Source organism: Polypterus senegalus, chromosome 3 (genome assembly GCF_016835505.1).
Source record: "Polypterus senegalus isolate Bchr_013 chromosome 3, ASM1683550v1, whole genome shotgun sequence".
NCBI classification, from domain to species: Eukaryota; Metazoa; Chordata; class Cladistia; order Polypteriformes; family Polypteridae; genus Polypterus; species Polypterus senegalus.
In genome coordinates, this window is record NC_053156.1 from 62,802,243 (window position 1) to 62,820,986 (window position 18,744).

The 18,744-nt window shown below is 36.6% G+C and overlaps 1 protein-coding gene across 2 annotated transcripts in view; it reads left to right on the forward strand.

Moving 5' to 3' along the window:
* Nucleotides 1-207: 207 nt before the first annotated feature.
* The window catches only part of timeless (timeless circadian clock), a 56,562-nt gene continuing 38,025 nt past the window's right edge, over nucleotides 208-18,744 (forward strand). The window contains exons 1-6 of one of the 2 annotated variants that reach the window (XM_039747322.1): nucleotides 208-350; nucleotides 4,331-4,438; nucleotides 5,418-5,571; nucleotides 5,672-5,786; nucleotides 5,881-5,943; nucleotides 15,021-15,122. In XM_039747322.1, coding sequence (XP_039603256.1) covers nucleotides 4,354-4,438; nucleotides 5,418-5,571; nucleotides 5,672-5,786; nucleotides 5,881-5,943; nucleotides 15,021-15,122 — 519 coding nt within the window. In that variant the 5' untranslated portion in view covers nucleotides 208-350; nucleotides 4,331-4,353. The remainder of the gene's footprint in view (nucleotides 351-4,330; nucleotides 4,439-5,417; nucleotides 5,572-5,671; nucleotides 5,787-5,880; nucleotides 5,944-15,020; nucleotides 15,123-18,744) is intronic. The other variant, XM_039747323.1, reaches the window with a different exon arrangement.

Here is an 18,744-nt window from a genome sequence, read left to right on the forward strand (position 1 = left end):
TCTGGTGTAAAATAAACAACTTTACTGCATATGACGAGTTCATTACTATTTTTTAAAGTGAAAGAAATACGCACAAAATATGTGCTATTTCAGGATTTGTAAAGACTTATTTACCTACTGAACTGCCCGTTGCTCTCGTCAATGGTTTCTCGCTCTTATTGCCCTACATATAAACCAGGTTATTATTCTGGAAGGCGGAACCAAAATGTTTTTACACAGTGCAACTCGGCCCTGCGCTTTGCGACACAGCGCGGGAAAGTCGAGGCTGGATTCGTAGGCGGAGATTTAGTCTGCAGGAGATATTGAGCTCAGGAAGTTCCTATCAGTGAATTGTGACCGGCTTTTGTTTGGTAAGTTGACTTTCTAAGTAGCATAGCCGCTACAGTTTACGAATTTATTTTTTTAAATTAATTTGCAAAACAGATCGTGTCATGTGGCACTTGCCGTCTGTATGGAGTTACTCGGGTGCAAGGTTTCTCAGTGGAATTTTTTGCTAACCATGTTCTGCTGTAGCCGTGGTGAAAATGTTACCTACCTAATGTTGGAGAAAGAGACATTGAGACCGAACCCAGTAGGTAACGCGGCAAATAATTATCCCCAAATTATCTCTCGAGTGGCACAGTGGTAGTGCTGCTGGAGACTGTGGAAGATCGTGGCTTTGCTTCCCAATTCCTCCCTGTGTGGAAAAGCGCTATATAAATGTAACGAATTTATTATTATTATTATTAAAAAGCTGAACGTATTTTAAGCCACAATTTACGCCTTACACCTAAATGTTATAGAGCTGACCACAGTGCTGGGTTCCCGACCTTTGTATTCTGTTCTGCAGATAGCTTCATCGTTTTTTCTTTATTTTAAATTACCGGCTAGGGTTACTACTTCTAGTATGCATGTGTTATCAGAGAGATGAGTTTCTATTGTGTTGTATACTTGTGTTTTGGATGATTTGGCCGCCAAGTAAAGTTAGGTTATATTTTGTGTGGGGTCTTTAACAAAACACAGCATCACAAATCCGTTTCTAAAGGAGACATCGTATGTGAAGCTTACAAAGTTCAGTCTGATGTTGTTTGGGCAGGGACTGGAAAATTAACCCTGGATAGAACTTCCAAACGGTAGAAAAAATACGTCGTACGAATAACTATACATTAGAACATGTTGATGACAGGAGACAAGTGGCATGATACGGTACCGTTGGCACCACGATGATTAGAACAGGAATAAGCAATCAAATTCGACAGAGAAAAGTTTTTGGCCATGATTTTAACGTTATTAACAAAGACAGAACGTTATTAACAAAGACAGCCTTATGAGAAGAGTTGGAGATACAAAGCTCAATAAGAAAGGAATGGCAAAAGCAGATTGTTGGGGGCAATCAGTTACTGGGTGAAGCTGGCCTTCAGAAAACTGCAGCTTTGTACAGTAAGTATGGACTGTGTTATTAATATTTTGCAATATATTAATTGTTACAACAATAAACCTCAATGAAACCCACCCACAATGATAATTAAATACACAAACCCAGTAAGCAACTGGTATATGTAAGGAAGAAACACTCGTAAGACTAGTAACAGTTTTTTTTAATTGGTCCAGATAAGCCGGTCATCCTTGCCATCATTTGCCTGTAAAGAACAGGACACAAATCATGTAGAAATCCTTTTATTTCAAAAGAAAAACTTAGCCAAACATTTTTTTTTTAAAGTATTTCTGAAGCTTCTTATTAATATTTTATACATGTAATATCATCCAGAAAAGAATAGCTAGCGGTTCTAAAGCAATCATGAAAAAGCATTGGTGATAATGGACACAGCTGTCTGATTCCATGTTCTAATTTCAGATTATTAGAATTTATATTATTTATGTGAACCAAGGCTTCCTAATTTACTGACTTAATTCACACTCACTTTTATTGGTACCTTAAGACCTAAATTTGCACATTTCAATAAATAAATATTACAGTTAAACTCTATTCAGGATATGTCCTTTACACTACTAGTAAAATATTTTTTTGCATCCAAATAAAAGGGAGCCCCTGGAAACTCGGGAACTGTAGGAGGTTATATTACATTAATGATTGTCAAACATGGGATAATAAATGTCTGCCTTTGATACATTTAGTTTGACGTATTATAGGAGTTCCTTCTCTTTTCCTTTAGCTAAATGTTTTGGCAGAATCTTAACATAGTTAATTTAGAGATAAATTAGTCTGTAAGATGCACGGTAAAGCAGTTTTTTTTTTTTGCATTGAAAGCACAGCGACTGATGTTTGGTATAGTTTTTTTTTTTTTTTGTTGGTCATTATATTCTCTGCTTTCCTTAATAATGGAGGTCATTTAACAAAGGAACAGTTTTTGTTTTTTTTTAATAATTCAGTTGGATAGCTTTCTGGACCTGTGACTTCTAAGATTTTTTATTATTTTGAATTTCATATAGCCTCAATGGTTTGTCCAGCTTCTCTGCTTAGAATTTTCCAGTTGTAACATTTGTATTTTATCAAAGTAATTATTGACCAGAGCCTCACCTACACTTATACTTTGGCGTACTAAACACACTCTTGGCAAGAAACTGAGCATTGCCATTTTGGTTAATGTCCCGCAGCGCTGACAGTTTGAGCTTTTCCCAGTCAACCTAAACACTAGACGGTATAAGCAAGTAATGACTGCAAAAAGTCTGGTACTGTTTGGTCATTAAAGGCTGCTTCAAAATTTGGATAAAACACAACTTTTACTAGAAATGCTTTGAGCACAAGACATTATGCCAATCAGAATGTTGATACAGAGCACCTTTTTATGTTCACCCAACATCTATACATGAGGAGGGCCACCCATCTCTGGCTGAAGTTGCTAAATTAGGGGGGAAAAAAAACAAACAAAGAACCCATATGTGTGCTCTTTGCAGTTTGTAGAAAAGAAGCCAACAGAGAATAACCTGTACATGGGAAGTATAGCATGTTGTTTACAAAAACACACACACAGAGACAATTTTATTATCAAAGATAGCATTATGCTTATGAAGATGTCCTCAACCTGCCGGCAACTGCTGACATCTGAGCACACATTATAGAGACAAGTATTGTAAACATCAAAATTACAAGTGGCTTTACCTTTCAAAATGTCTTGGTGGCATGTGTTTGTTATTCCCTGGCCATCAATGCAGGAGCACCTGACAATTGAACAAACACCCAGTTGGAGATGTTCTTATCTTTCTGTGTCAGGCTACATCTCTGCCTTCAGAATAACAAATTTATACTGTTGACCTCATGGAAGATATCCCGACCCTCTTTTCAACTGTGTAGGTGTTAGTATGCTTTTGTTTTTTGTAGTGTGTTATTGATACTCATTTTGTTACAACAAACAGATCAGAGTATATCTGTAAATATGTACATTGCTTATAGCCAAGTTATTCTTCTGCCACCATAATGTGCTACGTTTCAGGGTCTGATATTATTATGTAGTTACTTTCTCAATTATCAGCATGTACATAAACAGGAATCCTATGGCCTCGTGGGATTGACTTTTACAAATGAAGAGCCACCTCTCCCCGTTCTTCATTGGTCAAGAGTTCTGTGTTTGCTTACAGTCAATAAAGATGTACTTAGTATTTACACTACACTTAAAGTAATTTCATGGCTGCATTATGTGCAGATTATAATGATTTAGAATTTTTTTGACGTTACAGTTTATCTAAATAATATCAAATGTCTTGCTATCCACAGTGGTTCATTGCAGCCAGCAATTTTAGTTTGAACCATAAATTTTTAACTGCTTTCAAAACATGTATCTTTTTTGTCCATAAATCCTTCAAAACTAACAAATTGATTGATTCAGTTTTTACATCTTGTGAGATGTAATCTGTAGGAAAGCTATTTCTGCCAGCACAAACCTTTTGGGCACAGTTGTTAATTACATGATACTGTAAAATGCTGTTGAAAACATGTAGCACTACTATTTTTGATTTTGAATCACTATTGCAAAAATATTTAATAAATAAAATCTAAATTACTCTTTGAAGCGAGTATAAACAAAAATTACATTTTAAAAATGGTTATAAAAAGTCCCTGAACACATCTGAATGTTATGCAAAGTTTGATTTTTGTTTAACTTGAAAATCTGTTCTAGTTCTATAATGTCAGGACAGAGTAAATCGTGAAGTTAAAACTCTATTTCAAAGATTGAATTGTTCGATCTGTGACAGGCCCAAACAGCTGTTCACATTAGATATTTTCTTTAATTATAGCATCTGTTTTTTCTAATACTTTTCAGAACTCCTTTCGTAGACTCCTTGTCTATTCTATTTATTTGCATACTCCAACATGAATCTTTTATGCTTCTAGGATTCCGATGTTTAGATTTTTGCATGATGAACTGTGAACTTTTAGCAACGTGCAGTGCCCTTGGGTACTTGGAGGGGGATACCTACCACCGTGAGCCAGATTGTCTAGGTGAGTTCTGTCAAGCTGGGTCAGTTTGTTATTGTTATTATTATTTTTTCTCAATCTTAATGTACATAATTTGCCCAAAAATGTGTTTTCCTCATGGTGCAAATGGAATAAACCTAACTATTCATCTGTTGGCTAGCTTTGATAAAGAATAAAACGAGTTATTAATTTTAAAAATTAAGTAATTTGAAGTTAAGGCAAAAAAGTATGTTAACACTAGCAGCATTAAATGGTCAAAAATTAGGAAAGTATCTAGAATAAAAACCTGTAGCTACTGTAGCCATCCAAGATCTTAGTCTGACACCCATGCCCTTTAACGTTCTCAATTTTGAAGTGGGTGTATTTGGTAAGTTGTAAGGCTTTAATTTCATGTCTCCAATGGTTCCCTATATTGTACCACTGTAGATGCACATTTTTTAATGTATTAATAGAGCTTCACATAAGAGCACAAGTTTCAGGAGAAAATTAATGTTTGCAATAACATGCTATTATCATAAATTCTACCTGCCATAACCATCTTTCCTAAAATATAAGATTGACAAACATGACATTAGGCTAAATGCGAAAATTGTTGTCTACAAGGCATTCATATTGATTAATCTGTTATGTTTATTTCTGATTAATTATATTGTTTTTATATATGATTCACAATGTTTGTTTTTTCTTCTCTCGGCTTATTTTTCTAATTTCTGTTTTCTGAAAGCATATCTGACCCACTGCACTAGATCCTTGATACTGAAAAATCTTTACAGTAACAAAAGGAAAAACTAACACTAACTATTTTTAGCCTGTGCATTGTATTTTGGAAGGGTTTTCTTTTTTATTATTCTTACTCTTTTTATGTAGCTCTTTTCTTAGTATTCTCTGAAAACAAAATTGTAATTTTTTTGTTTTTTTGTTCAGCTAGGCCAATTTATAATTGTTTAGTTTGAAGCTTCATTGCCAGTTATAGGCTAACTGATATTTTCTGAAAATCTCTCAGAGAGTGTGAAAGATTTGATTCGATACTTGCGGCATGAAGATGACGCTCGAGACATCCGCCAACAGCTTGGTGCAGGACAGATTGTACAAAATGATCTTCTGCCACTTATTACACAACATCATGAGGAGAAAGGACTTTTTGATGCCTGCATCAGGTATGGAATAATTTGAGATTATATATAAAGGACCGTCGCTGTCCTGCACATGTATGTCTCAAAAAGTTTAACTGCAGCCTCCTTTACTTTCTGTCTTTAGGCTTATGGTAAACCTTACGCAACCTGCATTACTCTGTTTTGGGAAGGTTCCTGATGAGCCTGCCACTCGCCATAATTTCCTTCAAGTTGTCTCCTACCTGCAAGATTATAAGCAAGTATGTCTAATAGGGAAAAAAAGGATATATCTGGCTTTTTAGTCATTAATTGCAATTAAATCAATTCATATCATTTTTCTGTTTATTTGTTCAGGCATTTGCTGATGAAAAAGTATTTGGAGTTTTAAGTGAGAAGCTTTACAACCTTCTCCAATTGGTGAGTCAGTTCAACACTCAACTTTATCTTGCCTGATTAGATAATATGTGTAATTTTTGAATCAGAAGGGAGAGCAAGATGAAAAGCATTATAACATGCAAGATAATTGACATTTATTTAGTTATTGTTATTTGCTCATTAAATCCCTGGTGTGGAGGAAGACTTGGTATCAAGAAAGGTTTGTCAGCATTATCCAGGCTCCCTATGATGGAATGTTGAGACATTGTATTGAACGTGGCTGGATATCTAGAGTGTTTGAAATTTCTAATGGGACCAAGCAAGGAAGTTAAGTCTCCATTACTGTTTGGTATGTTTTTTTACTGTAGTGCTACTGGTAACCTACAAAGACTGTAAGCTGGAAATTACAGTACTTTTTTGTAGAAATAGTAACGTTAAAATGTGTAGACACCAAACATGAACCAATACCTTTTAGGATGGTGATTTCCTCACCTCTTCTACGCCAGTAACTGTATTCTTCTGGTAGGTAAATGCAGAACATTGTTTGATCACTTCCTAAATGGTGCAGCTCACTTAGGATTAACAGTCAGCTTGAACAAGATAAAGGTCGGACAGGATGACAGAATCACCTCCTACTGTCAACACTATAAACATAATTCTCTAAACTGTTGACAAGTTCTGCTATCTTGGCAGTACTATCTGTAGATGTAAATGCTTATGTACAACCCCTTCTCCTTTCGGCTGCTCCCATTCGGGGTGCCACAATGGATCACCATCTTCCATATCTTTATGTCCTCTGCATCTTGTTGTGTACAACCCCAATTCCAGAAAAGTTGGGATGCTGTGTAAAATGTAAATAAAAATAGAATGCAATGATTTGCAAATCTCTTAAACTCATATTTTATTCACAATGGAGTATAAAAACATATCAAATGTTTAAACTGAGAAAATGCACAGTTTTAAGAAAATAGTAAGGTCATTTTAAATTTGGCAGCAACACGTCTCAAAAAAGTTGGGACAGGGCCATGTTTACTACTGTGTAGCATAACCTCTTGTCCATTAACATCTGGGAACTAAGGACACCAGTTGCTGAACTTCAGGGAGAGAAATGTCCCATTCTTGTCTGATATAGAATTCTAACTGTTCAACAGTCCTGGGTCGTCATTGTTGTATTTTTCATTTCATGATGTGCCAAACGTTTTCAGTTGGTGAAAGGTCTAGACTGCAGGCAGGCTAGTTCAGCAACCAGACTCTTCTAGTATGAAGCCATGATGTTGTAATAGATGCAGTATGTGGTTTAGCATTGTTTTGCTGAAATATGCAAGGCCTTCCCTGAAAAAGACATCTGTTTAGTTTGCTCTAAAATATCTATATACCTGTCAGCATTGATGATGGCTTTCCAAATGTGCAAGTTGCCAATTCCATAGGCACTAATGCACTGCCATACCATCAGAGATGTACTGTAGGCTTTTGAACTGACCACTGATAACAAATCAGATGGTCTCTCTCCTCTTTAGTCAGAAGGACACAGCGTGCATGTTTTCCAAAAAGAATTTCAAGTTTAGATTTGTCCAACCACAGAACAGTTTACCGCTTTGCCTCAGTTCATTTTAAATGAGCTTTGGCCCAAAGAAAACGGTTGCGTTTCTGGGTCTTGTTCACTTATGGATTCTTCTTTGAATGTCAGAGCTTCAACCAGCATTTGCAGATAGCATGGCAAACTGTGTTCATAGACAATGATTTCTGGAAGTGTTCCTGAGACCATGCAGTGATTTTCCAGGACAGAATCATGACTTTTTAATGCAGTTCCACCTGAAAGCCCAAAGATCATGGTCATTCAGGACTGATTTTCAGCCTTGTCCCTTGCACGTTGAGATTTCTCCAGATTCTCTGTATCTTGTGATATTATGTTGATGACTGTAGATGAGATATTTGAAGGCTTCAGAATTTTATGTTAAGGAAATGTATTCTGAAATTGTTCTACAATTTGTGGATGCAGTTTTTTGCAGATTGGTGAACCTCTGCCCATCATTACTTCTGAAAGACTCTACCTCTGTAGTACCTAATCATGTTACTGACCTGTTGCCAATTAACTTAATTAGTTGCAAAATGTTCCTCCAGCTGTCTCTTTTTAGTACCACATACTTTTCCAGTGTTTTGTTGCCCCCTCCCAACTTTTTAGGGATGTATTGCTGCTGCCATTAAATTCAAAATTACTAATATTTTTGGTGAAATCATAAAATGTCTCACTTTCAACATTGGATATGTTTTCTATGCTCTATTGTGAATAAAATATGGGTATATGAGATTTGCAAATCATTTTTTTTTTTTAATTTTACATGGCGTCCCGTCGTGTTTTTTTTTTTTTTTTGTAATTAAGACTAGCTCTGTTTTTGAAAGGCAATACAAATGACTGAGTCATATATGGCATGTGGCTAAATATGAGGATTGCTGTCTACAAGGCAGTTATATTGATTACTCTGCTCTGTTGCGATGAGTTGTGGAAATACTATTACTAGAGTAGTAATAGTAGAGTGAAACTTGATCAGTTCCTTATACAATGTCTTACAATATATCATTTATGGTCATTGATCACTAACAATTGTTTTATTTTTTATATACAACAATGTCTCATTAGCATTTTCTTTTTCTTCTGCCTATTTTCTTCTGCAATTGTTACCCCCTAAATCAAGGCTATTCAATTAGTGGCCCCTAGATTTTTACTGTCTCTTTAATTGGTTCTTGTCAGCTTTTTTGTATAAAAAAGAAATGTAATTTGAAATCTTCATTTTTGTAGGCATTTATCAGATCTATAAATTGTGTCAGTTATCGTTAATTGCTTAACGCTAACAGTTTTAACTAGGCACCGAAAAGAAAACGGTGTCCTAAAGATGAGAATAGAACAATACATTTCTGTTCCAGTTAGAGTAAAGATGTGTGTTTACTGTGGAATGGAAACTTATCAGTGATGAAGGAATATTAGCTTTCGGAGGTATTTCGAGACAAAGTAACTGTGACACCAAGCTAATTGATTGAAAGTTATATTTCTATAGTTCATTATACTTCAATATGATCACCACAAGGCACAGCAATTGCCCCTATACTCTTCTCTACCTGTAAGTAATAACTTGAGAGGATCTAAAATGTGGTGTTTAGCTGTCAAATTCGAAAATTTGCAGCATTTATTGACACCTCTAATGATGTTTACTGATACATTACTATGCATTATATATGTTTAAACAGTAATGTGCACTCGGGGATACAGTTTAAAGATGTTTGATATAAAGGGCAGGTTGAATTGTTTGTATGTTTCTTGTTTGTGAAATGAATGAATGAGTGATTTAAAAAAAATTACTTTAGAACCCCGGTCTCCTTCCATGATTTCTAATGATTTGATCTCCTTTGCAATTACAAAGATAACTAAAAGTTACAATTTTTTAAGCTTCTGAAGAAATGGCTTCTTAATCTGAATCATTTTTACAGTCTGGTTTATACTCAGAACTAATTGAATATCCCTACCCTAAAAGCACAGCTTACACACTGCCCCAGCTCCTGGATCATGTGAAGGCTTTACTGTATCACATGGAAATGTAGAAGGAAAAGAAATGTATTAGATAGTTGCGGTTTTTCTTAAGTCACTCTATGTATTGTATTTTGGATGCATTTTTTTATTTTTATTTATTTATTATTTCTTATATATATAAGAACCCTGTTCTTTTTTTTATGAAGCTCTTTTCATAGTGTCCTCTTAAAGCAAAATAGTAGTTTTTAGGTCTTGTGTTCAGTTAGGCCAGGTGTCCTCAATCCCAGTCCTGGAGGGCCGCTGTGGCTGCAGGTTTTTGTTCTGACCTGGTTTCTTAATTAGAAAGCAATTCTTGCCAATAAAGCACTAACAAGCTATGAAATTAAATTAACTCTGCTATGTCAGGTCATTCTCATATCCTAGATTTTCTTTCCCTTTCTATCATGCAAATGATTTGAAAGCTAAAATGGACAAGTAATTCTCAGTCCTTCACTTTTTTCTCTTCATTTTTCTTCCAAGTATTTAATTAAACCCAATAGTGCAGATAAATGCACACAGGTGTAAATGTAAATAAGCTAAATGGAGAAATGCTGCTCTCTCTTGTCATTTGCATGTTATTGATAATAAGGAGCAATTAAAATAGCTGTTTAAGACAAAATTAAGCAATAAGAGCTCAAAATCACTAAAGTGAAGCAGAAGTGTTACTTTAGCAATAAGTGCTTTTTATTAAGCAACTGGGTTGGAGCAAAAACCTGCAGCCACTGCGGCTCTCCAGGGGCCTCATGTATAACGCCGTGCGTAGAACTCGCACTATAACATGGCGTAAGCACAAAAGCCGAAATGTGCTTACACACAGAAAAATCCAGATGCAGGAATCTGTGCGTACTCCAACTTCCACGTTCTTCCGCTACATAAATCCCGATCAGCGTGAAAACTAACGCTCGTGCACCGCTTTATGTAACGCCCCAACTCCTCCCAGAATTACGCCTCTTTGAATATGCAAATCAATATAAATCGCCCTTAAACTCCGCCTTCTTTGAAAAGACAATGGGAAAAGCACGGGGGGAAATATAAGAATTTCAGGCGAATACCAAGTGGAGGCAAAGGAAAAAACATACTATTTGTTCAAATAAACCGTGGTATAATCAACAAAAGGAAGTTGATTGAGTAACATAGCGTGTTGGAGAAACTTGAAAGCTCACGTTCACAATATCGCACAGTGCCGGAAATAAAAAGAAGTCACATATCAAAGTCGCCGAAAAGCGAGTTGTAGCCCACTGTCTGAGTGTCATATGAAAGTTTATTAGGGTACAGAGAAAAAAGGCACACAGTGGGGAAAAAGCACGAAATGTCAACTTCAATCTCGACATTTCCACTTTAATCACGTAGTTTATTTTGTCATTAAAGTAGAACATCATAAACTTCATCTTAAAATAGTTTAATTAACCAGTTTCTCAAATCACATCGTAATTGAAGTAGCACATTAAATGCTTTGTTTTGTATTTTGATCTTCTATGTGCTCTATGTGTGTGAATCACTACTTGCTTCTTAAACCGGCTCTCTTCCTCCAACTGGACACAGAATCCATTACATTCGTGATATTACAGCTCTCTGAATAACTAAAATACTGAGATGTATATGTGATGTCATTTTCATGATGATAGGAGTTAAAGCACGTTATTAAACATGTTTTTCACTTCGATGAAATAATTTATTGCAGCAGTACTCAGGGGTGGCACTGGGCAGAGGAAGAATCGGTGGCTCCTTTGCCCGCCAATGTCAGTAAAGTAGCTTATGCACGGTGGATAGCCATGTCCGTTGCAGACACTGCATAGCCGCCTCGTGCTCATGACACAAGCATTTAACTTTTGCCGAAATTTGTCGCTGTGTTGTTTTCTCTTTCTGTGTTATATTCAATATATACTGGCGTAGCCGTCACTGCAGTCAGTGCTTTTCTTTACCCAAGTAACCAATCGCCACACAATCAGCTCTGTAATAGAAGTTAAGCCATCTGTAAGCTTAGCGCCGATTCTTCAAAACGTTTAAGGAACATTGAAATATCTTCGTAATACATGTTCAATTATTCTATCCTTAACGACACTCCCAGTGAAGAATATAGATTATTTAAATGAAGTTAAAGTTTTATGTGTATAATTTAATAAACATATTTTGCTGCATTTCACCTTAAAAATGATATCGTCATCATATGTAAATACGCGCTTTATAAAGTGGCTCAGGTTGTGCGATATTATAACTGTAGTGCAAGTTTACAGTGGGGTGATTGTACTTATAAGTACAAACAGTTCTATAAGGTGCAATTGATTGAGTGCATTTAAAGTTCTTGGGATGAAACTGTTTCTGAACCGCGAGGTCTGTACAGGAAAGGCTTTAAAACGTTTTACAGTGGCTGAGACAGCGTGTCCTTGAAGCTGTATACTGATAATTCTCTTTCCGATTAGCTGCTGCTGTGATTCACACTCAGATACAGTAATATAAATACTCCGAGTCGTGCAGTGAGAGTAATATGGAAAAAGATGATCCGCTGTGGCAACTCCTAATGGGAGGAGCTGAAAGAAGAAGAAGAAGAAGGAGAAGTGAGAGTAACAACGCTAAAGCAGTTATGGTATTTGGAATACTATGGCTGTTCCCTGGACCATTATATTGTTACAAGTTAATTACAATCAGATGCGTTACACTAATAAACAATATGAGGTTAGTTACAGTGTATTTATAAAGCTGCGTCAGGAAAATGAGTAACCCACACAGGAACAGTACCATTGCTTTGACGCTGGGTGCCGCCAGTCTGCAAAACCGAGCGGAGAACTTGCGTACGACAAGGCATGAGGTACCGTGGAAAAGTGCGTGGCTTTTACGCCAAGTGTAGGTTTTATACATCGCGATTTGAACTTGGAAAAGTTCTTGCGCAAAATTTCTGTACGTACGCACCGTTTATACATGAGGCCCCAGGACCGTGATTGTTCACGAGTTAGGCCATTGCATAATTTTTTGTTTGAACTTTCATTTTCAGTTATAGGCTATCTGATATTTCCTAACAATCTTTCAGATAATGCTTCTAAAATGCTGTACAAATAACTGTTGGACAAACATGGCACGTAACTGAATATGGAGATTGCATTCACATATGTGCCCTGCAAATCGGCCTGGTATCCTGTAATTAAATATATCTCTGATTTCTTGTGATTTGTCATGTCAACATAATAGTCCTTTATTACATCACTACTTGAACGTAATAACTCTAATAGTACTAGATACTAGCTGTTCTCTTTACTTTGATGCCTACAATATACAGTGGTGCTTGAAAGTTTGTGAACCCTTTAGAATTTTCTATATTTCTGCATAAATATGACCTAAAACATCATCAGATATTCACTCAAGTCCTAAAAGTAATAAAGAGAAACCAGTTAAACAAATGAGACAAAAATTTTATACTTGGTCATTTATGTATTAAGGAAAATGATCGAATATTACATATTTGTAAGTGGCAAAAGTATGTGAACTTCTAGGATTAGCAGTTAGTTTGAAGGTAAAATTCGAGTCAGGTGTTTTCAATCAATGGGATGACAGTCAGGTGTGAGTGGGCACCCTGTGTTATTTAAAGAACAGGGATCTATCAAAGTCTGCTCTTCACAACACGTTTGTAGAAGTGCATCATGGCACAAACAAAGGAGATTTCTGAGGACCTCAGAAAAAGAGTTGTTGATGCTGATCAGGCTGGAAAAGGTTACAAAACCATCTCAAAAGAGTTTGGACTCCACCAATCCACAGTCAGACAGATTGTGTACAAATTGAGGAAATTCAAGACCATTGTTACCATCTCCAGGAGTGGTCGACCAACAAAGATCACTCCAAGAGCAAGGCGTGTAATAGTTGGCAAGATCACAAAGGACCCCAGGGTAACTTCTAAGCAACTGAAGGCCTCTCTCACATTGGCTAATATTCTTGTTCATGAGTCCACCATCAGGAGAACAGTGAACAACAATGGTGTGCATGGCAGGGTTGCAAGGAGAAAGCCACTGCTCCCCAAAAAAAAGTTGCTGCTCGTCTACAGTTTGCTAAAGATCGCGTGGACAAACCAGAAGGCTATTGAAAGACTGTTTTTGTGGACGGATGAGACCAAAATAGAACATTTTGGTTTAAATGAAAAGTGTTATGTTTTGAGAAAGGAAAACACTGCATTCCAGCATAAGAACCTTATCCCATCTGTGAAACATGGTGGTGGTAGTATAATGGTTTGGGCCTGTTTTGCTGCATCTGGGCCAGGACAGCTTGCCTTCATTGATGGAACAATGAATTCTGAATTATATCAGAGAATTCTAAAGGAAAATGTCAGGACATCTGTCCATGAACTGAATCTCAATAGAAGGTGGGTCATGCAGCAAGACAACGACCCTAAGCACACAAGTCGTTCTACCAAAGAATGGTTACAGAAGAATAAAGTTAATGTTTTGGAATGGCCAAGCCAAAGTCCTTACCTTAATCCAATCTAAATGTTGTGGAAGGACCTGAAGCAAGCAGTTCATGTGAGGAAACCCACCAACATCCCAAAGTTGAAGCTGTTCTGTATGGAGGAATGGGCTAAAATTCCTCCAAGCCGGTGTGCAGGAATGATCAAAAGTTACCGGAAACGTTTAGTTGCAGTTATTGCTGCAAAAGGGGGTCACACCAGATATTGAAAGCAAAGGTTCACATACTTTTGCCACTCACAAATATGTAAAAAAAAAATCTGATGATGTTTTAGGTCATATTTATGCAGAAATATAGAAAATTCTAAGGGTTCACAAACTTTCAAGCACCACTGTACATTAACTGAAGTTCAAGTACTGTCAAGTGTACATAATATCGTGCAATTCTTATTTACATATCTCCTTAAAATAGTGACAGTAATACAATAAAACAATAAAAATACATGCACACTGACTTAGATTGTATAATGTAGCATAAATACAATATAAACTCCATATATACACTATCTGATTTGATGATCAGGCCTATGATAGTCATACCACCAGCTAGTTTAAGGATGGAGTTGGAGCTATGTTTGGTCACACAGTTTTCAAGATACAAGCAGTACAGAAAGGGGTTCTGCAATGTAGCCCATGGAGTGTCTATGTTGTAGGTTATTGTGGAGGATGTCATGCTGATAATCTTTGTGCTGTGGTCTGTCAGTTTAGTAGATCCACAATCCATAGAGCATAGCAGTAAGTCCAAAGTTGATGAGTTTGGTTGTCTCCCTAGGTGGTACAACATTTGTCAAATACTAAGATGTAGCAGAATCACGGCATAGCAGCATTATTATCCAGATGTGCAAAGAATATGGCATTCTTTTTGGATTAGTTTTGATGATAGTCTGGATCACCCCTCCAGTTTGCATATCTGGAACATTATACTTTAAGTATATCTTACTCCAGTAATAATTTCACTCCTTGCTGAAAATCTCTTGCCTAGCCAAGGCTTTTCTTTCTTTCTTATTCAATGTTTGGACTTTTGACCCTGAAGTCGGCTGAAAGATGGCTTTAATTAGTGTGGTGTATAATTGGAATACTTTCATTTATAACCAGTTTACCTTTACTGTTAGGACTGGGAGCAGCGGCAAGAAGAAGACACCTTACTGATTGAGCGCATCCTTCTACTGGTGAGGAATGTCCTTCATGTTCCTGCAGACCCCAAAGAAGAACAGGTAAAAGGTCTGAAAATGTTGTTGACAGTGGAAGCTTAATATTATGATTGAATATAGGAATAAGGTGACTTACTGTACAAGACCAAAATACATATAATTTGTTCACATGTAAATTTTGTTTATAATTGGAGCTCAGGTGGGTTTAGCCACCTGCCCTGGATCAAACAGTGATTTGTAGGGGTGGACTGTTTAGCCACAAAATATGTTGTAGCATAAATTAGGTACCTGACTTTGCTTTAGACAGAGACCATAATTGCAAGGATTATACAGCATTCCTGTCCTATTTACCTTTTAGCAATATTTAATAGGTCACTTTCTTTCAAAAATTATGCAGCTAAAATCAAGATAAAGCATAGTGTTCTTATCAAGATGGTTTGTACATGTGCCACTCAGTGGCAGAATACTCTGGGGCTGAATAACTCAAAATGTATTGATTTACAGCTACATGAAAACATGCAATTCACATTAGGAACCATTTCAACTGAAATGATTCTCATTAATACCAAACCTCTCCATCAATCAAATGTTTAGCCCTCACAGCTAAAGTAGTCAGTAGCGTTGAATCATACACCTTTTTCTGTGTTGTTCTAAAATATGTTTCACTCCAACGTAAAAACCTTTTGTTGTTGTTATTATTATTATTATTATTATTGTCATGTTTTTATAAAAAAGAACATCAGGTCTTCAGAGAACCCACTAAGATAATAGTGGCAAGACATGAAAAAGGCCATTCCCACTCAAAAACACCAAAATGACAATGAATTGAAGTAAGTCAGCAAGGAGGAGTAACCCAAAATGCTCACATTTGTGTGAGAGACAAGTAACTACTGTAAATAGTTAGTTTAAATTTCTCTGAACAACTGAAAAATGTATCCTGCTCCAATCATTGCTGGTTTTGTTTTATAGACCCGTCATTGAAAGTATACTCACTTTCTCAGTAACTGTTTGGCATGGCAATGAAGTTCTTGCTCAAAGTGTAAACTTCAGCATGTCGTTCAAAAAGCATTGTAAGTCTGAGTCTGCCCTCTATTGAAGACCTGAATACATAATTGTTCAAAAAATATAATCAGCAACCATCTCATAGGCCACCATCTCTTATAGTTACTACCATCACAGAAATGTTACCATACATTAAAAGCAAGAACCAGTAGACACAAATACTTCCTTTTCTACTGATGTAACAAGTACACTGCTTAAATGCAGTCTGTGATTATATCACTGACTCTCAAATCACTAATATCCAACTTAAATTATGCTTATTTTATGAAGACTACTCTATTTAATACTTGGAATTAGTGTAATTAAACATTGTCATATTGTTTTGCATATTATGTTTTGTGTAATGCAGTAATCCGTCGTTTATCGCGGGAGATAGGTTCCAAGGCCGGCCGCAATAACTGAATTTCCGCGAAGTAGGGACACCATATTTATTTAATTATTTAACGTGTATTTGGACATTTTTAAACCCTTACTGTACTGTTTACAAACCACCCATTACTCTATTAATAACAGGGACAACTGTTAAGCAATATTAAATTAGTAGGTAAGTTTACAGTTACTGTATAGCGAAGTACATGTAGCTATATATGACGTGATGAATATGCTGTGCAGTAAAAATGATGACGATGAAGGTGATGATGACTTTTACTGCGCAGCCGATGACGTTGTAGGCGGTCATTATGTCGCCAACCTTGTTGCAATATTGGACCGATCGAAGAAACCACAAAAAAATCACACACAGTACAGTGTAAAGTAAACCGCTCCGCGAGAAAGCTTGAAGCGAAATGGCCGCGACAGAGAGACAAGTGGAGATGCTGTGGGATATGGGCATTGGTCAAAGCACCAGTCACGGGCCTGATTAGAAAGCGGGAAGCTGTTATTTGTCATCTCCCTCCCATGTACCAATCACAGCCCGTGTTACAATGCACTTAGTCACCGAACTTGTTTTGTTGTTAGACTAGGAAATACTACTACTATATTTAAAAACCTGCAAAGTCGTAAATCCACGAAAAGTGAACTGCGAAGTAGCGAGGGATTACTGTATATTAATATTCCCAATCATTATACTGCATAGTATATAATGTTACAATGTCATACAATGTATATTGTGCTGTTTGTTGTATTTAAGTTTGTCACCTATGGATGTAACACCAAAGGAAATTCCTATCAACTACTAATATGTTGCCGGGCAATAAAGTAAGTTCATAAAGGTGTAGTATATAACCACTTATTAAATACTATTTTCTCACATAAACTATTTGAAATTGTTTAACTTCTTTTAGTAAATCATTGAAATGGGCAACACAAGTGGGCATTTTTGCCTACTCCAAATTCATTTTATCTGAAATTAGACATTAGTGGAAAATCTTCTTACACACAATAAAAAAAGCAGACCGGCAAATACTTTTTTTTAGCGCTGTGTAATGCAGGTATTTCAACTTATCATGGATTGAATTTCATCAGTTATGGCAATGCTGTATGAAAATACTGAACTGAAAGATTTTATTGATGCTGTTTGATAGTAGATCTGTCTGTTGTGGTTAAAAATTGCTGATGAGCTGATCTGCATCTTCAACACTGAGGTTTGTTTCTGGCATTGAAAATCATTATTTGTTGCTACTAGTGCGCTAAACATAGATGAGAGTCCCATTTCAGACAGCAACATTTCAAGACAAGTTGTTAAAATGCTTGCAAGATTATTGACATTGTGCCTTCAGAGGGTTATATATGCATAATTCATGGCCCCACTGTAAACAAAGTGGTGCTGTAGTATAATTTTCAAATGGCTGTAGTTGCTGAATACTGTTCTTACTTTATTGGTTTTCTAGTTTTCTGGCCCAGAATTTACAGAGAATTGTTATCATGAGTTTTTTGCTTACCTGTGATTGTATGCTCTGAAGCAATGTTAAAATATTGCTCTACATTTACCTTTACTTCCATAAACCATTTCAGCATGACTTTAACAGGTATATATCTATACTAATAAAAGGGAAAGCCCTGATGACTGACTGACTGATTGACTCATCACTAATTCTCCAACTTCCCGTGTAGGTAGAAGGCTGAAATTTGGCAGGCTTATTCCTTACAGCTTACTTACAAAAATTAAGCGGTTTCATTTCGAAATTCTACACGTAACGGTCATAACGGTTGACAACGTTTGCCATGTTGAAGTTTCTTATTTATGGCCCCATCTTCACGAAATTTGGTAGGCGGCTTCCCTGCGCTAACCGAAACCAATGTACGTACTTTTTTCAGTGGTATGACGCCACTGTCAGCCGCCATATTGAATTTTCCAACGTCACTAATTCTCCAACTTCCCATGTAGGTAGAAGGCTGAAATTTGGTACTTATTTTGGTGGTATGATGCCACTGTCGGCCGCCATATTGAACTTTTCAACAGTCTTTGTTACTTATGGGCCCATCTTCAAGAAATTTGGTACGCGGGTTCCCAACGCTAACTGAATCCTACTTACGTACATATATACGTCCATAGCCTGCAGCTCGGTCACTGTGTGAGGCGCCGTTGGGTCCTTCATCCCAATGCCTCCCACGTTGTTGGCTGCTTTCCTATATAAGGCCGTCCGTCGCTCCAGTCTCTACATTCCCTTCTATGCTTCGCCAC